Consider the following 15,929-nt stretch of genomic DNA (forward strand, 5'->3'; position numbering starts at 1 on the left):
CAAGCGCCCTTGTCCATGCATCGAGCAGCCACGCCCATTCGTTGAGCCCCTGTCGAGCAGCCACGCCCATGCATCGAAGCACCCAACCAAGCATCAAAGCGTCGCGCGTAGCCCATGTGGCCAAGCATGCCCATGTGCCGAACAAGCGAGCGATGGCCAGCCTATGCCCACGTCCATGCGTCAAGTAGCCAGCCTATGCAACACGCCTATGCGTTGGTGGCCAGCACCATGCGCCAATGCCAAGCAAGCCGTGCAATGCTACCTAATGAGCTATGCGTCAAGGATGGACGGTCACCCTATGCATTGGTGATGTTTAGCTCTTTGTGATGGTTAAGTTGAATTGTAATGATAGTGAATTGGCTTGCTATGCGTTGATGATAGGCTATGCATTGAGTATGGATTATGTGTTGAACATCCAAGAGTTGGACGCATACAAAGGATGAAATCACCAGGAAAACATCATCAAAACCATGTGTCTTCTTGGGAGGAAAGCCTTAAGCCTTAAGAATTTGAGATGGTGGCATCAGATTGGAGGCTCATGCGTTGGCAATGTGGGAGAAAGACACTTAGCTTGTGTTGATCACAGCATTGCATTGATGGGGTGAGAAGGAGACACTTGGACATGCAGCTAAGTAGGTGGTGTCAACTTTGGAGAAGGTTTGGATGCCTATAAATAGGGCCAAAAGACTCCATTTTTAGATCAAAATTCAGAAATACCGTAAAAAGAGTGGGAGTGTTGAGCAAACCTTGCGTTGGAGCCAAATCCATGCGTGAGTCATAGAATTTCAAAGAGGACGCATTGGACAGTGAAGTCTGAAGACGACGCATCAAATTGAGATGAGGAGTTCTCCCAATTTACTCGTGCGTTTGGAGTGATTTCAAAGCCACCTGAAAACTCTGGGATTCTAGTTTTCAGGATAGGGCTGCAGGAGGAAAAGCTCGAAGGGATCGGGTTGGAAACTGAGAAGAAGATAGAAGGGTTAGGCTGTTAGATCAGTTTGGTCCAGTCTTGAAGATTTTGTGATTCCGGCCAAACCACGAGGAGTTATGAGCTCAAATTTTAGGAAAAGCTTCCTGAGACATTTTAGAACATGGTTTTAGAAGTAAGTATGTCAAAATAAGGTTTATAACTATGAGTAATCTAAGCTGTAATTTGAATCTAGATTCTAGGGGTGAAAAGGGAGCCCGAGGTAGAAAAGGGAGCTACTAGAGTGAAAAGCTCCTAAGCAATCAATGTGAGTGGCTAAAACGTTTTGACTAAAACATTTGATAAAAAGAGGGTGGTTTGGGGCGGGGTGTGACATCTTTAGGTGGATTTGACCTACCAGATGAACTTCCATCAACAACTCTTTTTTATGGAGCAGGCCCTTCAACAACTCTTGTTGAAGCTTCAGTAGTTTTGTTGGAAAGTTCATGGAACACGATTTTACTACGTGGACTGTGCTCCTCAAGGAATGTAGAGTTTGTCAACACAAACACCTTGTTTTCCTTAGGATCATAAATGTAACCCCCTCGTGTACCTTTAGGGTGGCCTACAAATAGGCACAGCCTCGAACGTGGTTCCAGTTTTGTAGGATTAGCCTCAAGCACATGTGCTGGGAAACCTTATAAGCGGAAGTGATGCAAACTAGCTTTATGCCCATTCCACAACTCCAAAGGTGTTCTGGCAACACTCTTGGAAGGAATACAGTTGAGGATATAAGCTGCAATCTCCATTGCAAAACCCCAAAACGAGTCCGGTAAGGAAGTGTAACTCATCATCGACCGAACCATGTCCAACAGGGTTCTATTTCTCCTCTTTGATACACCATTTTGCTGAGGTGTACCAGCTATTGAGAGTTGGGAAACGATTCCATGTTCGATCATATAGTTCTGGAACTCAGAATCTAAAAACTCTCCACCCCGATCTAATCGAAGTGTTTTTCCGTTTATCCAATGCATTTTCAACCTCAGCCTTGAACTCTTTGAACTTTTCAAAGGATTCTGACTTCTGTTGCACCAAATAAACATACTCATACTGGGAGTAATCATCAGTAAAAGTGATGAAGTACTCGTAGCCACCCCTGGCTCAAACATTCATCGAACCATAAAGGTATGGATGCACTAACTCTCGAGGCTCTTTGGCTCGATAACCTTTTCCAGTAAAAGGTCTTTTAGTCATCTTGCCTTCAAGGCATGACTCGCACACAGGTAAAGAATTTTCCTCTAGCTCGGTTAGAAGTCCATTCTTCACCAACCTTTCAATCCTATTGAGATTGATGTGTTCTAATCGAAGGTGCCAAAGTTGGGCATTTTCTTTTGGAGAAATCTTAAGTCGTTTATTTTGAGTTACGACAGTTTTAAACATCTTTATGTTATGGAGGGATTTTAGTGCTAACGGCCATAGAACATACAAAGTATTTTCCAATTTTGTTGAACAAATCTCAACACCATCTTTCATAATAAACACTTTATTCACCAAAAAGTTGAGAGTATATTTACATTCAATCAGACACTTTACAGAAATTAAGTTCCGCTTTAACTCTAGAACAACATTGAAAGTATTCAAAATGATAAATTTATTCTGTTAAGTCAACTGGAGTCCTCCCACTATCACAGCTGAGACGACGTGCCCAGTGCCTACTCGCATCGTCATCTCACCAGCCTCAAGCTACCGCTAGGATCTAATCCCCTAAAAAGAGGAACAAAAATGATTAGTGGCCCCAAAGTCAATAATCCAAACAGAATCATCCTTCTCTACTAAACAAGTTTCCAAAAGTAGTAAATCATATTTACCTTGTTTTTCCTTGACCTTAGCCTTCTTCTTCTCCTTGAACCAACAAGGACAATTTTGCTTCCAATGCCTGTCCTGGTTGCAATGGAAACATTTTTCTTTCTCAACCGACATTGGTCGCCTTCCCCACTGTGTGATAGGTTGTGGGTTAGTAGGTGCCTTCCCTTTTCCCTTACCACCCTTCTTCTTTTTTCACTTGGAAGTGTTAGAAGTAGAAAGTGCAGACTTAGTTCCTGAGGTCGAACCTCGATGGACCTTCTTTCATGATGGAGTAACATTTGCCTCACCAACCTTCTTCTCCTTACTTTTCAGCTAGGATTGGAATGTCTACAACTCGTTGAGGAGAGTTGTAAGGGTATAATCAACTTTGTTTAACACATCATTGCTGATAAAGTGTAGGAAGCTTTTTGGCAACGAGTGTAGAATTATGCTAACTTGGCTACCCTCATCGATGCGTCACCCATTCATCTCTGTTGTATTGAAGTGGACCATCATGTTTAGAACATGTTCTGGAACAGATGTACCCATTCATCTAATTCGAAGATGTGTTCGTTGTAGACAACAACGACAACAAAACGAAGCTAATTTAAAGGCACACGAAGACAACCCCTGTGGGGTAAGCGCCAGGAGGGTCGTCTTTAAACTTCATGTAAACTTCTATTTTGAAATTAAATAACTAATTTCTCTTTTATCTATTTTTTTTATTTGTAGAGAGATGTACAACTTAGTCAAGTCAAAATTTTATTTATGGGTGTAGACTAATTAAGTTTTCTTTGCATATTAAATATATAATTAAATTTAGTAATGAAGAAATTTCTTAGTTAAAATTTTAAAACAAAACAGTCAAAATTAGAAAAAAAAAACACACACAAAGGCAAATCGTGAACCTGGTCCATGAGTTTGTCGTTGACCAATCCACCGGCACTGACATCGAGCTAGGGGATTTGAGGTGGGGTAATTTTTCCGGCGTGGGGTTATTTTTCAGACGTGAGGCGAGCAAATCCAACGTAAGATGAACCGTCTGCATTGGGTTCTGGATGATGATGGTTGACGGTGATATATAGGGCTGTCTCTTATACACATCTAGATGTGTATAAGAGACAGGGGATATACTATCATATGGGGTTTTTTTTTATATATATATATACCACCGTCGCATGGTGTTTTTTCGTTTTTGATATATAGAGTGGTTTTTCTATATATATTGTGATATATATTTTCTTTTTCGATATATAAGGTGATTTTTTTATATATATTGTGATATATATGGTGGTTTTTTTCTATATATATACTATGATTTATATATATTCGTTTCCATCTTACTAATATATTTCATATATTATTTATAATATTTACAAACATCTAAGGAAAGTGTTCTAATGTATATTTAAAAATAACCATGAATCTAAACTATGGTATATATATAAAAATCATTTTACTAGTATATTTAAAAATATGTTGAAATATTTAAAAATATTTTACCATTTTACTAGTATATTTCATATATTGGTTTGAATATTTGCAAACATCTAAAACAATGTTCTAAGATATAGAGACATACATATCATATATATCATAATACTTGGGATATATACATCAAATAAACAATAAAATATATTGACATACATATCAAAATATATTTGAGTTTTAAGGTATATTTAAAAATAACCATGAATATTTTAGTAGATATCAAATATATTTACCAACATATTTCATATAATTTTTAGAATGTCTCCAAATAAATAATGAAATATATTACATGCACAAGTGAACAAATAATGAAATATTTCACATAGTATAGAAAAACAACATGAAAAACGAAATAGTGATTTATGTCAATAATTGAAACAATCTCTAATTTATATACTGAGGTATATTTCAAATATTTGTTAGAATATTTTCAAATACCTAACAAAATTTTCTAAGGTATATTTTAAATAACCATGAATAAAAAGAAAACAATACGTGAAACTAAAGGAAATGGAAAATAAAATTTCATTAAATGCATTTTCTCTCTCTAATTAAAATAAATAAAAAAAGTCTCAAATTTTCTCCATCCATTTGAAAATGTTAAAAAATCATATCAAATGCATTTTCTCTCTACATAATAAATGCAATTTCTCTTCATCATTAAATGTATATAAAAATCGAAAATAAAAACAATAAAATAGTAAATTTATCCAAAAATAGTACTAAAAGTTTTTCTTGAAAAAAATTAAAACTTAAAACATTTTTGAAAATATGACCTAAAGAAGATATTTTACGTAGAAATCCCTTAAAAAAAAATTCAGAATTAAAGATGAGACCATTTGTCCAAAGGACCCATCAATGAGAACATTTCCACACATAAAAAGCCCAGCCCATCCATGCAAAGCAAAAAAGCCCAACCCGTTTATTTCATTTAGAGGCAAATTCTTTCCTTTTACCTTCCATTTCTCATTCTTCTTTCTAGGGCAGAAGCCGCCGGTAACCTCTTCCTCTCTTCAATGCTTCTTTCCCTTACTCTAATCTTTTGTTAATTTGTTATATAAGATTTGTTGTTTATGATTATTCGATACATTTCGTTGTTTTGATTTTGGTTCCTTAGAGCCACTATTGTTCCTATCGTTTTTCTTCTCATTTTCATTATTTTGCTTGGTTTGCAGGTGGGTAATTTCGATACAGGGGTTTTCAGCTATGGCGCCTAAAGGTATGTACACATTGTGTTTGTTTCAGTACACAATCTTCATTTATTCGATTCCCTCTGTTCCATAGTAATCTACTGATTAATGAAATCAACTTTTGCTCTGAACTACGAGAATTAGTGAGTTTTCGATGTTTCTGGTGTTTAAGGGAATTTTTGTTCTTCATTCGCTATTTGAATGAATTTTTTGTTGGGATTTAAGTATATGCATACTATATTGCGGACAAGCGTAGTCAGTTGAGTTGGTACCCAGTCTGAGAAAGTGTTAGTGTAATATGTCCTCGGTCTTACTTTTCTTCACTGCATTTTTCTTCAAGTGTTTTAGATGTTACTTTTTTCTTGTTTTGATGGTAGCTGTCAAGTTCTTGAGATGGTTTAATGTGTTTGTGTGTGTATATATAAACGTGAATCAGAATTTCATTGATGGGATGGAAATACAAAAGGGCAATATATGCAATAATGTTATTCCATTGGGAAACAAGAGAAGTAAGATTGTAATCACATAAAAGGATGTGAATTTCAAAAGATTATAAAAGAATGAGGGAAATCCAATTCCCTATCTTCAAATGTCCGATGATTCAGTTCGATCCAAATGAGCCAAATGTATGCTTAATCTCTTTATCCTTAAATGGACGACCATAAGAAGGATATTAAGAAGGGTGGAGGGGTCATTTGGAAAGATCATTTGATAGTTGATGGTTTAATGCATATTCAGTGTGAATTTGTAATGAATGTGAGAATCTGAGCTAAATAGATTAGACATTCTGAATGCTTATGAGCTTTTGCAATGCACAGTTCTTATTCTTAATTTGATGGTTTTTGCAGCTGACAACACCAAAAAGGGTGATCCTAAAGCTCAAGCCCTGAAGACTGCCAAGGCAGTCAAGTCTGGGCCAACTTTCAAGAAGGCTAAAAAAATCAGAACGTCGGTCACATTCCATCGCCCCAAGACATTGAAGAAAGAAAGGAATCCCAAGTATCCTCGAATCAGTGTGACTCCTAGGAACAAGTTGGATCAATATCAAATTCTTAAATATCCACTGACCACTGAGTCTGCGATGAAGAAGATTGAGGATAATAACACCCTTGTTTTTATTGTCGATATTCGTGCTGACAAGAAAAAGATTAAAGATGCTGTGAAGAAGATGTATGACATCCAGACCAAGAAAGTGAACACTCTAATCAGGTATGCTGCATGATTTTAGAAGTTTATAAGTTAAATTACAACTTCCTAAACTTTCAATTTTTCAAGTTCATGTCTAATTGGTCCATGAATTTTAAGGTGTCTAATAGGTCTTTGAACTTTCAATTTTATGTTTAATATATCATTGAATTTTAAAAATGTCAAACCTCATTTTCTTATTTTTTCAATTTTATGTATAATGTGTCACTGATTTATTCGAGATTTTTAATACTTCGAACTATTAGATCTAAAATTGAATTTTACGTTTGATGAGGCTCTTAACTTTTAATTTTGAATAGGTTTTTTAAACATAAAATCTAAAATTTAGGGATCTGATAGATACTAAAGTGAGAGTCCCCCCAAGTTTATGGATCAAATAGACATGAAGTTGTTGGCCCTAGTTTTTATCATTCTAATTTTGCAAATGGAAGAAACACCTAGCTATGACTGTATGCCCTTCCAAGCTGATTATGCACCACTTTATTCTTTAGTTACTATTTTTTTAAAAAAAATAAAAAATAACGTATAAAATTGATTGATTCACATGAAGTCTATATTGTGATGATGACAAAGTATGATTCTACTCATGTAGGCCTGATGGAACAAAGAAGGCATACGTTAGGTTAACCCCAGACTACGATGCTTTGGATGTGGCGAACAAGATTGGAGTTATCTAAACTGCCTAGGCAATTGTTTTCATTTCCATGGCGACAATTTTGTTTAGATATATTTGAGTGCATCTTGTCTGAATCCTAAGGTTTTTAACTGTGTTTTTATATAACATATTGGTCTAGCTAGCTCTGGTTGACTGAGTTCAAAACACTTATGGAATGTGTTCGAATATTTGTATTAGTTGGCCTCAAACACCTTTGTCATACTTCTGAATTCTGTTCATAATTTCTTCTCAATGTAGCACAACTAGATCAAGTCAATCTCTAAAACAGTCAATGATTGTGTTATTGATGTATGGTTAGATAGACAGTCCCTAACAATTTGATCTTTTTCAATTTAGTTTTTAATCTTTCTATAAGTTTTCACTTTATTCCTTTTGTATGTGAACGTTTTTTTTTTCCTGAAAAGTTGTATATGAACATTTTTATGGGCCATACAAACAAATTTGGGTAAAATGAGTTTGTTATTATATTATATATATAATAATTAATACTTTGGTTTAAATTATACAATTGAAATTAAAGGACGATCAATCATTCAATTCAAAATAAATAAATAATTTTTTTTTTTTTTAACTATGGGAGAGTTATTATGAAATTAAAAAAACAGAAAAAATATTTTGGCTATTCTGGCGCCTCCACCGCAATCTCAGTTCCCAAATCCTCCATCCTTCCCGTTTCACATCCTACGCTGAAGCTCGCAAGTGGGTTTTGGCTATTCTTCTCAATCACCTCCAATCTCATTTTCAATGGGGAAGAAATTAGAGTGTTTGACAACCACCTGAAATAACTTTTTAAGTGTATTTTAATCCATTTTTATCAAAAGTGTTTAAATAAAAATGGATTTTTTGAAAAATTCTTTTTCTCAAATCAATCCAAACGGCCCTAAAATATGCATTACAACTATTTTGAGTGATTGCCAAATATTTTAATTTCTTTCAAAATGATTTTTTCTTAATTAAACATCACTTAATTCTTTGAGCATAGTGCTTGAATTGCCAATCTTGCAGATAAATTGGTAGCATTGCCCAATCCAAACGACTTTGTAGATACATCAATCGAACAATTTTCCCTACCAATACAAATCTTTTCCACCAAAAGAGCACTGTTTGTCACATCTCATGAGCCTTGTTTGAATGAACCACATTTTCCCTCTAGATTTCCATAACTAGCAAATTGGATTTCAGAGATGATATGCCCTCCTTGACAAGACAACTCTAACGTGCTTCCTTCGTTAGCATTTCCACATATTGTTCCTATAGTGCTAGTTTGAACTAAGACTTGTTGAGGATTTCCACCAATTTCTTCTAATAAAACCAATGTGTTTGTGTCATCTGATAGAAACGATCTTGGAATATGATACCATCTTTGGGAAGGATTCCCACAATTTCCAATACATTTGCTGGGGTCATATGCACCTCTATAATCACAGGTCGCACTGCAACTATCATTGCCAGCAATACAAGAAGGCCAAAATCGACCTATACTTTTTCCATTTACCCAAGCTTGACCTTTTCCCATTCCTCGCATATCCAATGCTACGGGGTCAATTCCAGAAGGTGTCTTAAAGCTTGTTTTGTACCATGTCATTCTCCTACCAATAGATTTATGATTTAATGTGCTCCAGTTTGTTCTATGTGAGAACATTGGGTTGTAAAGTTGCTTCATTTCTCCATTTAATCCAACCTTACAAGACCATAAATTTGATGACAAATCAGTTGTGACATTTCCATCTCCAATTAAATAAATGGGACCTCCATCAATTCTAGTAGGCACCATATCATAAAATGCATCGTAATTTTTTAGTCCTACTGTGGCACTCAAAAGAGTTATGGTGTTGGTTCCTACTTTTAATAGAATGGGTTTCTTAAATACAAAACTCTGGCCATTGCTTCCCCATTGTGACCCAATGTACCTTTTATTCACAAAGGCATGAAGCACGTGACCTTTTGTAATCACTTGGAGAGTTACATTTTGAAGTGAAGATGTTGCAATGGTGTCAACATTCGCCATGTACCACAAGTAGTCACTAAAATTAATAGTGGTTCCTTTTTGCTCCAAAAGAAGGTTTGCCTTAAATGTACCCTTTCCCTGTAGAGTATCTCTCATGGGCTCTGGAGCCCAAACCTAGGACAGTTGCGCATTTTCCTTCTCATTCTGCATCTTCACGAACATAGATGTTTGAGAATTGATCTTTGCAGTATTGAAAACCTCTTTGTTGCAAGCATTGAGAATGCTCATAGACCAAGCTGGTATAAAATACTTTCCATCTACCTGTAAATCTATGGTAACATCATTGCTGCTATCTGTGTTGCTCAAAAAGCAAAACCTCTCTCCTGTTGTTGGGTTAAGGAATTTTGTTAAAGTTACAAAGCTATCAATTTTTTGGTCTGAACAGGTTCCGTTGGTGAGAATCCTCTCTCCCATTTTAATGGATGAATGGAGTTGTTTGAGATGTCCCCATTTGGGTTGATTCAAGTTTCCATATTCATCAAGTGGAGCATTGTAATCGTAAGACGTAGTGATGAATGGACCTCCCGATGTTCTTCCAAAGTTGGTGCCTCCATGATACATGTAATAATTGTTAAAAACACCGCCAGATTGGAAAAATCTTGCCACAAAAAAAGCTACGTCTTCTACACTTCTATAAGGGTCTTTATCAACCCATTTCTTGAACCATCTCATCCAATTTTCAGTAAACATTTTTGGGCTCTTAGGATTATTTGGACTAAAATTATCACAATAGAATCCATTGCATGTATTAATGATAGGTTGTGGGGCATCACTTTTTTGGCACATGATCCATGGAACACCAATATTGAGAGATTCAGCCATTTGAGCACACCATTTGATATATGCTTTTCCTGCATTTCCATATGGTGTCATCACGTTTCCATACTCGTTTTCGATTTGAGCTAAGATTAATGGTCCTCCTTGTGATTCAAAGAGGTTGGCTTGTTTGCACATATTCACTATCTTTGTTGTGAAAGTTTACATTTCATTCTTGTAGACTTGATTGTCAGTTCGAAATTGGATTCCTGGCATATTATGCAACCACAGTGGAAAGCCTCCGTAATTCCACTCGGCACACACATACGGACCAATCCTCATCACGACGTACAACCCAACATCTTGAACGAGCTGGAAGAATTTAATAAAATTTAGATGTCTAGAGAAATCATATTTTCGTCATTGAGGTTTGTGGCGATCCCAAAAAATGTACGTCTCAATTGCATCAAGTCCACCATCTATAACTTTTTGAATAATATCAGGCCACATTGATTTGGTACTTCGTGGATAATGAATTGAACCTGAGAATATAACACGTCGTTCACCATTTATAATTATGGCATTTGAATCAATAGGAGATATTGTCTCCTGTACAAAAAGAAAAGCAAGATAAAGTTGCAATGAAGGCAAGAACAAGCCACTGAAGGTTAAACATCTTTGAATCTATAACTATATGTTTTGTTTTTTCATTTGTCTTGATCAATGTGTTTATATACAGGGAAATAATGTGACAATGTGATTACTTTCCATCTATATTTGTACTATATTTGTTGATAAATTCTAAAACTAGAAACAATGTTGGTGAATTTAGGTGGCCAAACTCTATCTATATGAGTTGCTTCAATTAAATTTTGATAATACTTTCTTTAGAAAAAAGTTTTGAAAAGATTCTTCGGCTTTATCCTTAAATAACTTATTACCCATCACAATTAAAATATTATAACAACATTTTGCATTTTAGATTTTTCATTTTCTGCCTTGTGGTCATATAATAAAATAATACATGGTAAATAACATTTGTAAATATCTTATTTTGGTCTCTCAACTTTAGCTTTCAAACTGATTTTTGTCCTTAATTTTTTTAAAGAAAAGTGTACATTTTAATCCTTTTTGTAAATAAGCGGGCTAAAGTTTTATAACAAAAACTCTAGGGTAATTATTAGAAATAGCACAAAAACAATTTCATCTTTTATAAATAACGACCCTTTTTGATCAAGTTTTAATAGAATGTCAGCTTGATGCTATCACATCTTTTTTTTCTCTCTCCATTTTTATACTAATTAATATATTATTCTTATGTATTTTATTTTCAGTCTATTTATTCATTTTCTCTATTCATCATTTCCTTTATTACAAGTTTGTGTCCAGCTTCTTGTTCAGAAAGAAGAAAAAAAAAAAAGAAATATGTATAGTAAACAAAAATGAGATAAAAAAATAGAGAGTAACATATCTTGAATAGAGTTTCTCAGTTAAGCTCCTAAAAAATATTCAGTGAGAAGAAACTAAAAATAATAGAGGGAAAAAAGGTGAAGAAGAAGTAAGAAAATGGATTGAGAGAGAACTTGATTTTTTTGATAAATTATATATNATATTTAATTTAATAAAAGCGAGGGAGTTACAACTCTCTCCCCCTAATTCTCTCAGTAAGACGTGCAGTGTGAGGAGATTTGGGAAATCAGCCGTCTTCTTCAGTTTTGTACGGAACGAAAAAAAAAAAAAAAAAACTGTCTCTGGTTCTCTCCCAAGAAAATCACAGAGACGAAAAGGTTCTTCTTTTCCTCTTCTTCCTCTTCTTCCCCCTTCCAAATATTGAGTAGAGCCTACAAGTCTTGCCAATTCTCAACCCAAGAGAATACAAAAGGTTTCAGTTGTGGTGGTGTCCTAATCAGAGAAGAGATCTTGATCCCTTCGAGGAAAACGTGAAGAAGTGTTCTTTAAGGGTATGTATATTTCTTCCCCAATTTCTTATAATTTAAGCATGTTGTAGTTTAGACTCTAAATGAATAATCTCTATGTATCATTCTGTAATTTGGAATTTTGTAAAACTAAAATTGGGATCGATCCCCACTTCCGCTGCGAAACCATCACTAGTTTCCCTTCAGCTTGGCCTCGAGGCACCTTTGCTTATGTCCACCTATGGATGGCATTTGCATGACCTTTTACTCAAACTCCAAAAATGGATAGGATTTCTTTCGTTGTTGCCCTAATCGATTTTCCCCTACGGTTGGTTCATTGGGGTGAAACTCTAGAATCTAAAATGAGGGATTACAGTTACAAAAAAATGTTAAGCAAGTTAATAGTTTATGGACCGAACAATGGTGACTGATTTTTATGATAAGAATGAGTTGTTCTGTATATTAGCATTTTTTTATTACTCAACGGCCTTTTACTCGAGGGTGCTCAATGGCTAATCATGCTCAGTAGAACTCGATGGCATTTTGGTCTTTTCAACTCCTTTGAAGCCTGAATGTTCAAATCAACTCCAAATTGCTTCAAATTAACCCCGTTCTTCACCAAATGATTAATTCTACCTCTTGATTGCTCGGTACCTATAAACTAGGGAAATAAACACATAAAATCTACTAACGAGCCCGAATTAAGCTAGGAATAATAGCTCTTTTTGAGAGTAACAATCACACCCAACTGAATTCTTGCTCGTCCTAAACAATGTAAAAACACACAATCAAGTAGGAAAATAATTAAAAACATGCTAACTTAATTCGCAATATTTTACTCTAGTCTCAACAATCGAATTGAATGAAATTTGTAGTCAAGAATGAAATCATTTATGATCAATCAATGAAGCACACGTTTAAGAATGATTCTCAATCTATTCATGTATGAGTGAGCCTAGAGTCTTTCTAGTTAAGCTTACACAGCCCAGAAAAGTTTTAAAAGTTCCTCATACAATTTTTCCTCCTACTTTAGTTTGATTATCGACCTCGAACATACCACACTTGCAAAAAATAGGGCAACACTAAGACAAGGGCACCTAAACTCACACACACAAAACATAAAGGGCATTTATTTTACCTAGAGGGCTAGCTTTCACACCCACTGCCAGGAACCTATCACTCTTTTCACCTCTATCTATGCACATACACACACCATTTTTTTTTCAGGCACACTGATTTTTCCTCATTTTTTATGCTTTTTATATTTTTATTTTTTTCAGAATTGCAACTAATTTTCTTTTCTTTATTTTTTTATTTCTTTTTTTTATTCACATTAAGCCCTATTTTTTCCACTTTGTCTAGTTTTTCTCTAAAACAAGTATAGTTACTCCTAAGTGAAAGGTAGACCTGTTTGGATGAGAAATACGAACCAGATAACCCAATTCTAAGCATGCAAGACTTTAATTTCGCAAAACAATGACTTAAAGATGCATGAGAGATAAGAAAAATCAATGCAATCAAAGCACACAACAAATTACCCAACGGGTACCCTACCCCCATCTTAAAAATATATATTATCTCCAATGAATTTCAAGTATAGCTCAAAATGAATAAAGACAAGGGAACAAAAAACCTCCCCCAAAATCGATGTCACACAAGGAGCAGCCCGAGGGATTCATAACCCAAGGTCAAGAGAAAAATCTTTGAAGGCTTAATTGGTCCATTTATGGACTGAAGCAAGCTTCTCGATCTTGGAATATAAGATTTGATACTGCGATCAAATCTTATGGCTTTGACCAGAATGTTGATGAGCCTTGTGTAGACAAGAGGATCATCAACAACTCAGTAGCTTTCCTAGTGTTGATGCAAATTATATCCTACTCATTAGGAATGATGTAGATCTACTGAATGATGTTAAGAACTGGCTAGCGACCCAATCCAAATGAAATATTTGTGAAAGCCTCAGTTTGTTCTAAGAATTCAGATATTTAGAGATCGAAAGAACAAAATGCTAACTCTGTCTCAACCATCATACATTGACAAAATGTTTGTCAAGTATTCGATGCAGAACTCTAAGAGAGGCTTATTACCTTTTAGGCATGTAGTTATATTGTCTAAGGAACAGTGTCCTAAGACATGTCAAGAGGTTGAGGAAATGAGATGGATCCTCTATGCATCGACTATTGGCAGTCTGGTGTATATGATGTTATGTAGGAGACCTGACATCTACTATGCGTTAGGAATAGTCAGTAGATATCAGTCTAATTCAAGATTTGATCACTTGACCATCGTTAAAAATATTCTAAATATCTAAGGAGAATGAAGGACTACATGCTCGTGTATGGTTCTAAGGATCTGATCCTTACAGGATACACGGGCACTGATTTCCAAACTGATAAGGATTCTAGGAAATCCACATCAGGATCAGCATTCACTCTTAACGGTGGAGTAGTAGTCTGGAGAAGCACAAAGCAAGGGTGCATTGCTGACTCCATGATAGAGGTTGAGTATGTAGCAGCTTATGAAGCTTCTACGGAAACTGTTTGGCTCAGGAAATTCTTGAATGATCTGGAAGCCGTTCCAGACATGTCAAAGCCCATCACAGTTTATTGTGATAATAATGGTGCTGTGGCCAATTCCTGAGAGCCTAGGAGTCATAAGCGCGGGAAGCACATAGAGCGGAAGTATCATCTCATCCATGAGATTGTGCATCGAGGGGACATGATTGTCATGCAGATAGATTTGGAGCACAAGATTGTTGATACATTTATAAAGGCCCTTACAGCTAAGGTGTTTGAGGGTCATCTGCAAAGTATGGGTCTATGGGACAGGCCACGTTTAGACTAGGGCAAGTGGGAGATTTGTATTGGGCGTGTTATGCTCTACTTTATTGTTTGTGTACTTTGTATATTAGTTTGACTTATATATTATACACTCCACTAGCTTTAGATCAAGTGGAAGATTGTTGGGGTTGATGCCTTAAATCCCGTAGGGTTCTATACTTTGTAATTGTATTGTACAAACATTTTATTTATGTAATAAAATATGTTATGTTTTATTTCTTTCTTTATTTTTTTTTTGTTGCATTAACCACAAACCAATAAACTATGATCCAAGATTACCTTGTAGCTTAAACATGTATGTAGAGACATAGGGGTGGATTATAATGGTTTGTAGTAGATAGATAAGGCTAGAACCTTCTCCTTGTCACACTACATGTATGGCCCGCTTTGTAGTTGTTACAATTGTTGTAAAGTGCTACAAATCATCTGATCCTGAGTGAGTTCTAAACTCTTACTTATGAAGGCGATCCTTTGATATGTATGAGTGGGAGTGGCCAGATTGCCGACTCAAAAAGCCTACCATTTTGGGGATTCGTTTGATTAGGAAGCTGGGAACATAGGTATACAAGAAGGAATTCACTCCTTCCCTAACATCGGGGTAAGTAGATAAATTTCTCCCTTAAGTGTTGATTCCAGGGCTTGAACAATGTAGTGCCACACCCTCTCCTGGCCCGAGAAGGGTTTGGTCATGGTTGGACTATAATTTATTCTTCACTAGAGGGATTAGTTGTACTTAAAGAGTTAGATGTAACTATAGGAGAAAAACGGTAATTTTGGCCCAACTGTACTTATGAGCAATTCTTGAAGGATCGTCGTACTGTTGATAGGTTATATCCAAATATATCTGTAGTGCGAAGAGTGCAACTGTGGGTCTTTAGTGGAGTGCTCAAGAGTTAATGGATAGTGAATAATTTAATTTAAGAGTTTAAGAGTTTAGTTAATTATTCACGTGTCATTGGTGCTTCCAGCTATAGGTCCATCAGATCCCCTCGGTAGCTCAACGAGAATAAATGAGGATCTATTTTTGGATTAATTTGATTTGTTCAAATTAATTGAGGGAATTAATTATATGTGATATAATTAATTTAATT

General features: G+C 35.5%; 1 protein-coding gene and 1 pseudogene across 1 annotated transcript; one reads left to right on the top strand and one right to left on the bottom strand.

Moving 5' to 3' along the window:
- The first annotated feature begins 5,141 nt into the window (after positions 1-5,141).
- On the top strand, positions 5,142-7,598 carry LOC120069276 (60S ribosomal protein L23a). The gene is made up of 4 exons (XM_039020995.1): positions 5,142-5,239; positions 5,419-5,462; positions 6,282-6,642; positions 7,232-7,598. Exons 2-4 carry the CDS (start codon positions 5,450-5,452, stop codon positions 7,314-7,316), a joined length of 459 nt encoding a protein of 152 aa, XP_038876923.1. The 5' UTR covers positions 5,142-5,239; positions 5,419-5,449; the 3' UTR covers positions 7,317-7,598.
- A 681-nt stretch (positions 7,599-8,279) lies between these two features.
- Positions 8,280-10,755, bottom strand: LOC120069275 (annotated as a pseudogene).
- Between the last annotated feature and the right edge of the window lie 5,174 nt (positions 10,756-15,929).

This window comes from Benincasa hispida, unplaced genomic scaffold (genome assembly GCF_009727055.1).
Source record: "Benincasa hispida cultivar B227 unplaced genomic scaffold, ASM972705v1 Contig306, whole genome shotgun sequence".
Taxonomy (NCBI): Eukaryota; Viridiplantae; Streptophyta; class Magnoliopsida; order Cucurbitales; family Cucurbitaceae; genus Benincasa; species Benincasa hispida.